This window comes from Hippocampus zosterae, chromosome 3 (assembly GCF_025434085.1).
Source record: "Hippocampus zosterae strain Florida chromosome 3, ASM2543408v3, whole genome shotgun sequence".
Classification (NCBI taxonomy): Eukaryota; Metazoa; Chordata; class Actinopteri; order Syngnathiformes; family Syngnathidae; genus Hippocampus; species Hippocampus zosterae.
Window position 1 is genome coordinate 25,057,898 of NC_067453.1, and position 12,034 is coordinate 25,069,931.

A 12,034-nucleotide genomic window follows, 5' to 3' on the forward strand; every position below is an offset into this window, starting at 1 on the left:
TGTGATACCGCAGGAACGTTTTCCCCCCCATAAATTTACACTCTAACAGTCGTTATGGTTCAATAGGTCAAATCACAATGTTGTTTTTAACAATCATAAGCTTGTCTCTATAGGGACCGGACAAAGCAGCCTGTCGCGGTGGCACTTTGACCTTTGGGTTTGACCACTTGGTGAGTAAACTTTATGAGGGAGGGGCCGTTACAGCCCGCCAGATAAAGAGGTGGGACGTGCTGGTGCTATGTGTTTGGGGGGCTTCCTGCAGCTCGGGCCGTCTAAAGAAGGGGAGCCACGGCAATTTACCCTGACAATCAACATCAACATTGCCCCACCCCCTCATCTCCATCATAAATTATGCACATCTTGATGCTGCCTCTACCCCCTCATCCACCTCCCCAGGGGCTGGGGAATAGGCAGCTATGTGTTTCTTTACCATAACGATGACCCATAATGCACCGTTAAAGGCAAGGGTGGCAGTAAACAAAGACGTTACAGTTGACCCATGCGTTGGCCAAACAAAAGCCAGCGGATTGCTCTCGGTCTGTGAACCCCTCCTCGGGCCCATCACCCCCTTATTTGCTTCCATGTGTGTGGTTTGAGAGCCAAAGCAGGATGAAGTTAGTTAAACGAGAAACTCGGAGAAGAGAGAAACGCACAGGCGGGTTTAGGAAATATGCCAAATTACACCGGCTGCCCTCTGGGCTTGACTAACTGCCCTTGCTTGTTTTTGTGTTTGTGGAGGAAAAGGCTTGTTAAAACGCGCCACCCCCAACCCCACCAAATTCCCGATCCTGATGGACCCGCTAAGTCCTCCAAAACAGATCTCCGATAATCACAAGCAGACTTGACCAGAGCACAGTTCGCAAATAAAAACTCGACATCCTGTCTGTTAGGGGATGTGAGGTAGACCAAGCTCGCCTCAAAGCATGACCTACCAGGGCTTTTCGACAGATTGTTGTTCATGGGTTTGAATCCGCAGCGACACGTGTTTAACTTGCCGAGTGCCACTAATGAGGGCCAAGCAGAAACCTGGCGGGACGTTAGAACGAGGTCAAGGCTGTTTTTAAATCTCTGTCAAGAGGATACATCATTATTCAGGGCGCCGATGTCTGGAATGATCCACACCAATGTATGCAGTACTGACAAATCCCTTCATTTTCACATTCAGGGGCATCTTCACGATGACATTTTAAGTGAGAATTGATCAATGATTGTCATTTTGGACTGGGTTGGACTCCCAGTGCTCAAGAAGTCTTTAAATAGATGGCTGCCTATCGACGGTAGTGTCACATATAGATTAGCTGACTAAAGAATTCAGAAGCCGTTATTTGATTAGCCTCACCTGCTCAGGCCGAAGGCCAGGTGGCACCCAGGCGTACTCCTCCAGTGCGCAGCCGGAGTCGTCGTCCGAGGTAGAACTGCGCTGGAAACCGGATGTCAGTTTGCTGACTTTTTGCTCCATGATCAAGTCTCGCTGGCGTGCCCCGCCTTGAAGGCCGGCTGCTGACGCCGCCACCGGTGCACCTGCCAGGCTCATCAGATGCCCCTTTTTACTAGACAGAAGAAGGTGAGCAATCTGTGAGGTCATACAATCAAACCATTGATTTTCTTTCAAGGCACCTTCTGGCATCTCGGGAAACGTTCCCTGGTTTGCATCTCATCTCCCGGTTTGTAGTGACACTTTGAGTGGTATTCATTTAACAGCCTTCGTTATTGGAATCGTTGGTTGTTATAGAACTGACCTCTTTGGAAGAATTCCAAATCGTTCAGCCAAGGGAGGTTGGAAACTGGCTGTTACGCCACCAAGAATTTGTTTTGTTAGCGGGTGGGACTGCAGTCCAAAGAACATTTATTTGCAGTTGTGCCCGATGTTGTGTTCCGTCTTTTCCAATGTACTGCAACCTAAAAGGGAGAACAATTCACTGGCTCTGTGTCCTTCTATGTCTCGAGAGGCCGCCGCAAGTGACCCGCACCGGCTCAATCAGTCGAGCCTGGGGTCTGTCTAAACACCGGCCTGACAATGGGACAAGGCCACCATATGGGGACTGTCCGCAAGGCCAGTTTCTCTCCCTTCATCTCTGCTTTTGCTCACGGCTGTTTGTTTTCCAACCTGCTGCAGCCACTGTCTGATCCGTCCTTTCATCTCACGAACGGACACAGAAATGGTAGGCAGGTGAAGCGAGGAAAGAAGGCTCGACGGATAGCGACGGTGTCACGGAGGGAAAAATCTGGAAGGGAGATCAAACGCCCGCAGTGTTTACTGCTGCGGGTGGCCTTGCGCACTATTTTTACAAGCTCGGCTCGACTGTGCGGTTGACATAAATAGACCAATAGATCAGGTAAAAAAGAGCCATTGAAGTCCATCTTTTGTCTTGTTGGTGCAATGTTAAAATGAGATCTGGTGTCATTTAATTGATGACAATTTGGTGACGTTTGAAAACAGACCAAAGTCTGATGAGATTTTGATCCGTGGCTGCAATGCTGAAGTATGTCGTGATCAACCTAAGCCTTTAAGCTCAAACAACAGCACGTTGGTAAATGGTTCCACTTCTAGTTAGCAGTGGTGTAGTACTTCAATGCAGGCATCAGACTACACAGTCGTGTTTCTGTTAGTTAGGTGACGATCATCTAAATTGATAGTCGGGTGACCCAAATGAAGCTTCACGGAGACACACATGCAATGGAAGAACGTATGTTCAGTTGTGGCCGTTCTTCAAAGACCAAAGAGCTCTAGCTGAGATCAAATAGGAGTGCGGCCGGTGACCGGCAACAACCTGGGCCCTTGACAACGCCCTTACTTCCCCCTCCCTCTACCCCCCCCCCCCCCCATATGGCCGACAAGGGCACCCGAGGCCGCGGCAGGACAGCTGACAAAACCAGGCACACTCGAACGCAGCCTTTGAACACAAACGTGATCGTTGAAGAGTCCTGAAGATGTAGAATGATATACACCGCCGACTTGGGGTATGCACGCATTTATACAGAACACGGGTACCAGCCTTAAAGTCATAAACAGCCTGTCGACTCTTGGTACTTATTTATTCCCTCTTTCTCATTTATGGTGATATGCTCTGAGATAGCCGCACGCCAGACCCTCCTAGACTTGATTAGGCATTTCAAAATAACTCTTCTCTGCGGCCTGACATTTCTCACTCAGGTTTCCTCGGTCAAAGGGTGTCAGAGGTGAGCCTAATCGATAATGTCAGCATGTTCCCAAAGTTATCCTAAAACGATTTTCACAACACTATGGAGTAGGATCGATCAAGATTAGAGGCAAATTAAGCTTCTTGTAATTCCATACGCTCGTCCATTTTCTGCACTAGTTATCCTCACTAGAGTCGCGTGTCATCTAGAGCCCGTTCCAGGCGTCTTTGGGCGAGTCGCAATTCCGGATAAAATTATTTTGCGTCATTGAAAAAAAAACAAACTCAGATTTCATTTAAAACTGCAGACAGGTAGTTGTCTTCATTTGTTTGGAAGTTGGCAACGAGTATGCAGTATTCGGTAGGTCGGTTCAGTACTTCATTGGTTCTTTGGGAAATTCTGGTATCCGGTAATAACGAGTTCATTTACATCTCATCCCATAACATTACAAACACGTGTTACCGAATATGAATAAGAAAGCTACCAGTTTAACTCTTTGATACATTAGTACACTATTTGTGGAGCTAGGAGGCAAAATCTATCAGAAACTTATGTGACTGCCTCGGTTTTGAGGTCTGCTCTCCACTGACGGCCAATCCAGTTTTGGAAATGTGACTGCAGCACAAAATGTCAAGTCAGACACCTTGGCTTTTATGACATCTCCTATTAATCACCCCTGATGCCCTCAACGATTGGCGCCTTTGTTGAAGAATTCGATTGTGGCTTGTTCCATCAAGAGCATTTTTTTTCAATCTCCCATTTCATCTTTTTTTTGTTCTGTTTGTTTTTGTTTTTGCTCGTCCTCTCCCGTAGATGTCCCGCGTTATCTCCTAGATGACACTTAAGGTCCATCAAGGCAGATAACCTGTCCTCTGAGAAGGGAAGAAAGATAGTCGCTTTTTCCGCTCACCCACCCCCCCATTGACTTGCAAATTAGACCAAAATAACCTACAAAAAAATGCAGGCAGACTGGAGAGCAGCGAGTGGGGAGCTAACTATAGGCCTATCTGCTCACACTTTCAGCCATGCGCTTCATTAAGACGTTGAGGTTGTTTCGCACAGACGAAAACCGGATTCTCAGGATTTGCCCGGCTTCAAGCTCAAATCACACGACAGGATGTTTGGCGTCGGTGTTGGTCAAAGCCCCCCTTCTTGTCTTATACAAGCACATCTGCTCACATGCTAATTTTTCCATTAGTTGTCATGCAGCTCATTTCCTCTCGCTTTAGCCTCCAACGCTTCGTTGAATGACAGAAGCACCGAGCCAGTTAACTTGGCCGCGCTCGGCTTGACTTGCCAACTCACTGACTCATCACTTGCGTTGGCTTTTAAACTTCCCCTCCGCCCGGGTGAACAAGGGGTCTATGTTTTCTGTCATTAGTTTTAAACTCCCACCTTCTCACCCGCGGAGCATCACCAAAGCACCACCCGCCCCCACCCCTGAACTGCCACCCTCCGACCACACTAGCCAGAAACCCCCCCGCCCCCTGCTGTCCTGAATGTTAACAGCCTCTCGGCTCTTTTGTAAAGTTGCTTGTTAACATGGCTTTGGATGCTGCTAGCCTGCATATCTGACTGATAGAAGAAATCGGGGATTGGGTGGAGGGGGTGTAGTTTGAAGTTAAAATATTTGGAATGATGCAAACTCCATCCAACAAGAACATTTGAGGGCGTTAAACTCCTGAAAACAAACGTGCCTTTTCTGAACCGAATGAACAAAACACCCATTTAGCTCTTAAACGCATCATGTGTTCTCTTCTTTATTTTTTTTAAAGCTCAAACCACTCATAGGACCTCATCCTATGTCCCACCAATAAATAGAACTGCCCCCCTTTGGCGAGTATTTAGCACAACACTCTAACTCAGAGTCACGTGATGTCCAGACACCCGCAGCATTGGCTTAACAAGCTTCAGGAGGCTGCGCAGGATAAATAAGCAGCTTCTGGTCTGAATCACTGTCTATGCTCGGCAAGGAAGTGTGATGGACGTGCGCACAAGCCAACACAGTGCTCTCAGTCAGTTTGGACCGGCCCGGCATGTTTAACTTGGCTCCTACCAGCTCAGCAATGCAAGGCTGTACTTGACAAAGAAAACTTGATTTTCGGTTCACAACATTCCAGAGTTTGATCTTGGACAATTCTGCTTTCTGCATCTGACAACATATTTATATACTCCAGGTCACGGCACAAACGCGGCAGCCCGTCAACACGTGCCATGGTGAGGAAAAAGCTTTGCAAAATGGAAGAATTCAAAGACGGTTGCATCATTGTGTATACCCGAGCATTCCAGAATAACAATTCGAAATGGCCTGACCAGGGGACCAGACAGACTGTTTGGTCTGACCCTTTTTGTGGTCAGGGGAGTGATTTTCCAAGACCAAATGGATGGGAGTGTCATCCCAACCAGAGAGACCACCTGCATGTCCCGGACAGGATGAATGAAGACGCACATATGCTGCCATCACTTCATCCCAGTGGATTCACTTTGGACTGCCCAGAACTAGAGACTAGAACCTTTGACCCAACCTCAAAGGGATGCTTGAAGAGACTTGTTCACTTTACAGTAAATATTCTCTAGTAAGGAATCACATTTGCGCTGGCCAATCCTTCCTTATAAAAGAATATCCTGATGTGGGAAATGAGCATGATACATTTCCTTTATTAAAATTTCTTGAACTTCAATGAAAAGAAGACAGAGGTGATATTGTTTGGTCCCAGTGGCCCTTGTACATTCCATCGGTAGACTTGGGCCCCCTGTCTCCTTATCTTAAGTCAACAGTCTCAAACTAGGGCCTTAAACTGGACAGTGATTTCAAACTCGATCGGCAAATTGGTGCCATTGTTAAATCCAGCTTCTTTCACCTTAGACAGCTGGCCAAAATAAAACCTTTCCTCTCACATGAACACTTTGAGACAGTAATTCATGCCTTTGTCACATCCCGGCTCGATTACTGCAATGCCCTTTACTTTGGAGTCAGCCAGTCCTCCGTTAAGTGCCTTCAGCTGGTCCAGAATGCCGCTGCTCGCCTCTTGACTGGTACTCGTAAGAGGGAGCACATAACTCCTACTCTGGCATCCCTTCACTGGCTCCCCATTCATTTTAGAGTTATTTTCAAGATCCTCCTCTTTGTTTTCAAATCTCCGAATAATCTCGCACCACCTTACCTCTCTGAGCTCATCCGCCCCTACACACCTGCCCGGCGCCTCAGGTCTGTGGACCAGTCTTTGTTAGAAGTACCAAGAACTAAACTGAGGCTCAGAGGGGATCGAGCCTTTTCTGTTGCTGGTCCCTCTCTCTGGAATGACCTCCCACTGAACATTCGTCAAGCCTCCTCGCTGCCCATCTTTAAAGCCCTCCTCAAAACTCACTTGTATTCGTTGACATTCGACTCAGCATGACTTAGATTTATTCTTGGTTTTACTGTTTGGTGCTTTCTACCGCCTTCATTACCAATTTGTCTTACTGTTTATTGTGCATGTTAAATTGCTCCATGTACAGCACTTTGTATGCAGCGATGGCTGTTTGAAAGTGCTCTATAAATACTGTTGACTTGACTTGACTTTATGAACATGCAAGTACTGTACTCCTCACTTTACTCTTCTTTTTTCCTGTCGCCCCAACCGAAGCTGAGAATCTCTTGAGCTCACACGGTCATCTGTCATTTCTCTGCCATTCTTACCTCAGTTCAAGCCAGCTCTCCGACTCCTTCCTTAAGCAGGAAAAGGGGATCTTATCAAGCAGTCTGTCCTAGTTTCTTCCGCAACTCCCCACCTCGATCGGTACCGCACATGATGATCCTCAACACTCTTATTCCAGAGCACGAGTCGGCACAGTGCCGGCAACATGTCACAGGACCGGAGGTATGTGAGAGGTGCGTGTATATGCAGGAGCGCAACCAGTTGGCCATCCCATACCCATGTCTCTCCCACTCCACCCCCCACCCACTCCCTAAACTCGACCCAGCCCCTTCACCTCAGAGCAGCCAGTCACAGCAGGGCCATGCCTCCTCTCGACCCACCCCTCGTACTTCAAACACCGGTTCCCAAATGAGAAAAGTGCCAGTCGGCGGAAAAGAAACGTGACTCCTGAGGAGCACGTCACTTACACATGAGCTCGTTTTACATCACTGACCGCTTGCCAACCTGCAATGGCTTTTCCGTGGCATTTATCTTTATGCAATAGAAATTCAAAGATGGAGGGAAGAGTGATGATGTTAGTTGGGATTTTGGTTGATTTCTTCTATCATGAGCAAAGATGTCCTTTAATCACAGTGAGGCATTTGCAACTTTTTGATGATAGACTTGATTTTTGACCGACCCAAAAACGCCAACGGGACATCAGCATGCCCTCTCAAAGCCTGCCTTTTATGACGCACATTTCCTACGGGTTAACGTTAACCGAATAAGTGCTAATGTCCTCCGAAAAACAATTCAACAACAACACTCAACAATTGCTCCAATTATTTCCTGAAATGCTCGTGTAGTTGCTTGTTGCTAGGCAGAGTTCACGGGGCTCAGTCACAAGTGCCCTATCGGCCAATGAAAAAAAATCAGCATGAGTCCATCTTACGCACAAGATTGTTTGAATGTACAGGACGGTTACCACAAATACAGTCAGTAATGCTACTACCCCACAACTCTGTATTACATATAAAAGTCTTATTTGGAATTAAAAATACCCTACCACTTCTAGATTTTTTTTGGGGGGGTGTCTACGTCAAACTGCTGATTGCCCAATAATGCCCTGGTTGGTTTTATTGCGTCCAAAGGCATGGAAGTGTACCTTCTAGACGTAAAAAGACTGTACGTACCTGCCCGTCCAGTGAAACTCCCCAGGGAGTTTGCAGCTGACCTCTGTCTCTCCTTCACCTCCGAAGGAATTTCACAACATGAGGCCCTTCCTGTTGCCTCAGAAAACAAAAGTGACCGCTTCGGGTCAATCTTTGGACAGTTGCGCCTTTTTGCCTGGCGCTTTGTAGAGCGCGTTGAAGATTTCCCTTTTAATTATTTTAACTTGCGGCGGGCATTCCGTATCTAGTTTCGGAGCAAGCAAAAGGTTTGCGTCTAATGCGTTTTTCCACTTCGTAGCTACTTGCTAGCAGTTGCTAACTTATTTTTAATAGCTGCGTATGACGTTTAAGAATGTTTACACATACTCCGTGTTGTTGAGCCCCAAAGCGTGGCGCTCATACTGTAGCTGCAAAGCCATTGTAAGCAGCCAAGGCCATCGAGGACAAGCCGGCGTTTCACGCCAAACCTTTCGGCCTTTGTGCTCATCCCAAACACTCACACCCCCACTCACCCCCCCCCCCCCCCACACCATTAGCACGTCTTTAAGGGGCGGGGCAGCACAGCATCCTGCCTTGAATGACATGTTAAATCCAAGGAAACAGCCTTCCTAGCAGTCACCTACCAAAGTTGGGTTTGTGTCAGGCAATGGACTTTAATAATGATCTCAGGCAGGGGGGCGTCTCCCCTTCCCCCTTCCCTATCGGGGGGTCTTTCAGTCACTGTAAGTAAACAATGTAACTGACATTTAAAAAAAAACACACACACAAAGCACTGACTGTCAGTGGATAATGGCGATAAATATGCAAAATGTGGATTTTGAAAAATTAAAATTCCCAAAGGAACCGATGGAAACAGAACTCACTGTTTGAAAATAACAAGCGTCCGCTGAAGTTAACCCCCGGGGAGTAGTATGCGAATGAAAGTAAAGATGGCTAAAATCTGCCTTTTAGGTCATCCCCCCCCCCCCCCTCCCCCCCGAAATGTCGCAATTGCTGTGAGGTGTTTTTATAGTGTGCAATTGCATGCAAATCAAATCGTCTTGTCATTTACGGCATAAGCATCTGTTGAACCCCCGTAACATCATGCTTAAATACTGCGCCATTGGCAGAGGTACGGCACACAGTTCAAGGTTCACCTAAGATAGTTGAATAATATAAAGTCACGCATCCCTGACCCGTGACCTTTCGAGAGCACCAGATGACCAATAAATCTATCGCCTCGGGGGCTTTACGGCCCATTCCCCCGGTCACAGCCACAACAACCTGAACGACACCTCACACCTGGTCTGCGCCTTCTTTTCGGCGTTAAAAAAAAAAAAAATCAAAAAGCTAGCCAATGACCAGCATGCCCTGACAATAACAGGACAAGGCGGAAGGCGATTGTCACGTGGAGGGACACCCGGCGATGAAGCGGCATTCTTCTCCGGTCCAAACACGTCCTTTGCGCGAGCAGAGCGTCCGTAGACGACGGGCACGGCAGCAAGAGTTCAAGCCTAATGTAATCTATTCAAACGAGTCAAATTAAAGTCCCGAGACACATCATAAATCCAGGGCGGCGGAGGGGGCAAAGGGAAGGTCAGTCTTTAACTCACCGTCATTGAAGATGGCGCTGAAGAATGCCTCTCACTTGTGTGTGAGCCACCTTATAAAAAAAGTGGGCATTCTCCAGGTTTAAATGACTCGCCGACGGGTATTAGCAGGACACAGGCCCGACAAAAGCCTCGGTTATAAAGGCCAATAAAAGCCTATCACTCTACTGTAACAACAATCCTTTTTACGCCTCGAAAAGAGGGTGGAAAAGGTCAACCGGTGGGGCAAGCCAGCGTCTTGATATTGACTTAGCTGGTTTGCGGCCGACAAACTCGGGTCAGACTGAAGGCTTGTTAGCACCATAACCCTGGCGTAACCCCTGCTTTTTTTTTTTTACTGTTTCGTCGCGATGCCGCACACAGCTGATTCTTCCATCCCCGGCTCTCTTTTCTACCACGGTGTATTTATTGGAACGCAAGAAAAATAATGTTGCAGGGACCTACTGCGGATAATGCTGTTATTTTTTTTGGAAAATGTCTTCAATTGGGCGAGGGGGTTGCATGACAAACTATGAGAAGCCGCTTTCAGTTTGATGCACTGCAGGTCTACGCTGGCGCAATAATAGACGTGAAAGAAAAATATGTTTTGCGTATGTAGTCGGGCATAATAAGACATGATTATAGATTCGGTCATGTGGGATTGAGTGTTGACGGATCGTGTTTTGAAGCAACGGAGGAGTCAAGTGGAGTGAGGTCTGGTGACTCGCAATTCGTTTGCAGTCCCAAGAATGACAACATGACATAGGCAAAGTAGGAAGTCAGAACTTAGAGATTGTCCCATCAAATAATTTAAATACGTGCCAAATATGTGCTCTTAATTTACTCTGTTTCATTTTTGCTAATACATTGTAAATGTATGTATAAAAGGCCCACTAGCCCAACCCAAAAACAGCAACAGCAAACAAAATAACCACATACTGTATTCTTTTTTTTTCAGTGCAATGTGCTCTCTTGCATAAAAATGATCATTTAAGGAATCCACAAAACTGCAACAAGAAACCAATACTAAGCACAAAAACTCATTTTGTACATTAAAAAGAGAAACGGAGAAAAAAAAACTCAAAATTTTAATATTGTGAATGTAAGATGATTGTCCTGCATATCATTCCAAATCCACAAAAAAAAATGTTTGGCCTACTTATGTTTTAGTTTAGGGCAATGTATGTGACAGGCCAACTAGTACATATCTGTCCTCTAGTGGTGATTCGTGATATTGCAACTTAAAACTACAGTTGACACCAAAAACTTTTTTTTCCAAAAAATGTTTACTGAACTTTTGTCTTTTTTGGGGGGAATATTTTGGATTTGGAAAAAAATATTTTTTAAAATTATAATTAACCGAGAAGCATGCAGTGTTATCGGCCCGGGAGGTGCCATTTTCCCATCCTAGGCTTACATCGAGTTTTTATAGATTTGCTCAAACGCAGAGAAACTATGCAACTAAAATAGACAAAATTTCTATCACGTCCCTTCAAACAAACATCTGGATCGCTGCGGTCGCTCCACTTTCTGCTCTGTGTCAAGGTCATCTCGGTACAGATTGCTCTGGGTTTGGTTCTGAATGTGACGATTGAGGCTCTGCGTCTGCTCACTGCAAAATCTAGTGGCATAAAAGCATCCCCAAATCCTGGAAAATCTTTGACTTTTTGCTTCATCACCCAGCTTCAATTTCGCAGTTTACTGTAAATTCATTGAAAAATGCGACTGGCGTCCTGCAGTTTTTTGGTGTGCAGCCCTTTGGAGGTAAAAAAAATGAGCACCGCTAGTCTCAACTGCGCATTGGTTATAGTCAAGCAGAGTGTTGACATGCTTGGAAAAATCATCTTATTCAATCACTGGATGACGATCAAGTCTGATGTGATGTAACGGGTCAACATTTCTTTTTTCCAGACACTGGCGCTTTTTTTTTTTTTTTTGGTGGTGGAGAGAAAACTCTTACCTAGCTGACAGTTCCGGCTGTCACTTCAACCTTCATCGGAGCTGTCACTGCTTCCATGTGATGTGTCTTAAAAACAGCTGACCTGTCAGCTCGGTTAGAGTTTTTTCTCTTCACCCCAAAAAAAGACCATTGTCTGGAAAAAAAAAGAAGCCTTAAATCTAATTTAACCAAGAAGTAGACAAGATGAGCACCACGGCGCGATAACACGAAGATCTGCTCCTAGTGGGCCGATACAGTGCTGTCATAACATCAAACTCAAGTTGGATTACGGTTGTCTCATCATCCGTCCATCGGCCCAGCTCAAACGTCGCAGGGACGCCCGATCATTGACGCTTGTATTTCATCCTCAATTTGACACCCTCTCATCTAGTTGTAAAAGTGGGACCTCATTGTGGAACAATGGGAAGTGGAGCACCAGAGCTGCCGGGGGCTGTTAACGGGAGGAAGCCCCCTTTATTTGAGGACACTATAACTCAACAAAAGCCCGTGGCTGTCTGACGGCCCTGACACTGCACACCCGCGCTGACAAAAGCGGCGGATGAGCAAAAGGGGAACAAGCCCTGTCATGTGTGGTCT

The 12,034-nt window shown here is 46.3% G+C and overlaps 1 protein-coding gene across 3 annotated transcripts in view; it reads right to left on the minus strand.

The window, feature by feature from the left end:
* prickle1a (prickle homolog 1a) overlaps nt 1–12,034 on the minus strand; it is a 29,334-nt gene that overhangs the window by 7,271 nt on the left and 10,029 nt on the right. For 2 of the 3 annotated variants that reach the window (XR_007961677.1, XM_052060686.1), the window contains exon 2: nt 1,340–1,550. Coding sequence is in view for 2 of the 3 variants with exons in the window: in XM_052060686.1 (XP_051916646.1) it covers nt 1,340–1,550 (211 nt within the window). In the remaining variant the exon portion in view is untranslated. Of the gene's footprint in view, nt 1–1,339; nt 1,551–6,820; nt 7,031–12,034 lie in introns of those variants that run through there. The other variant, XM_052060687.1, reaches the window with a different exon arrangement.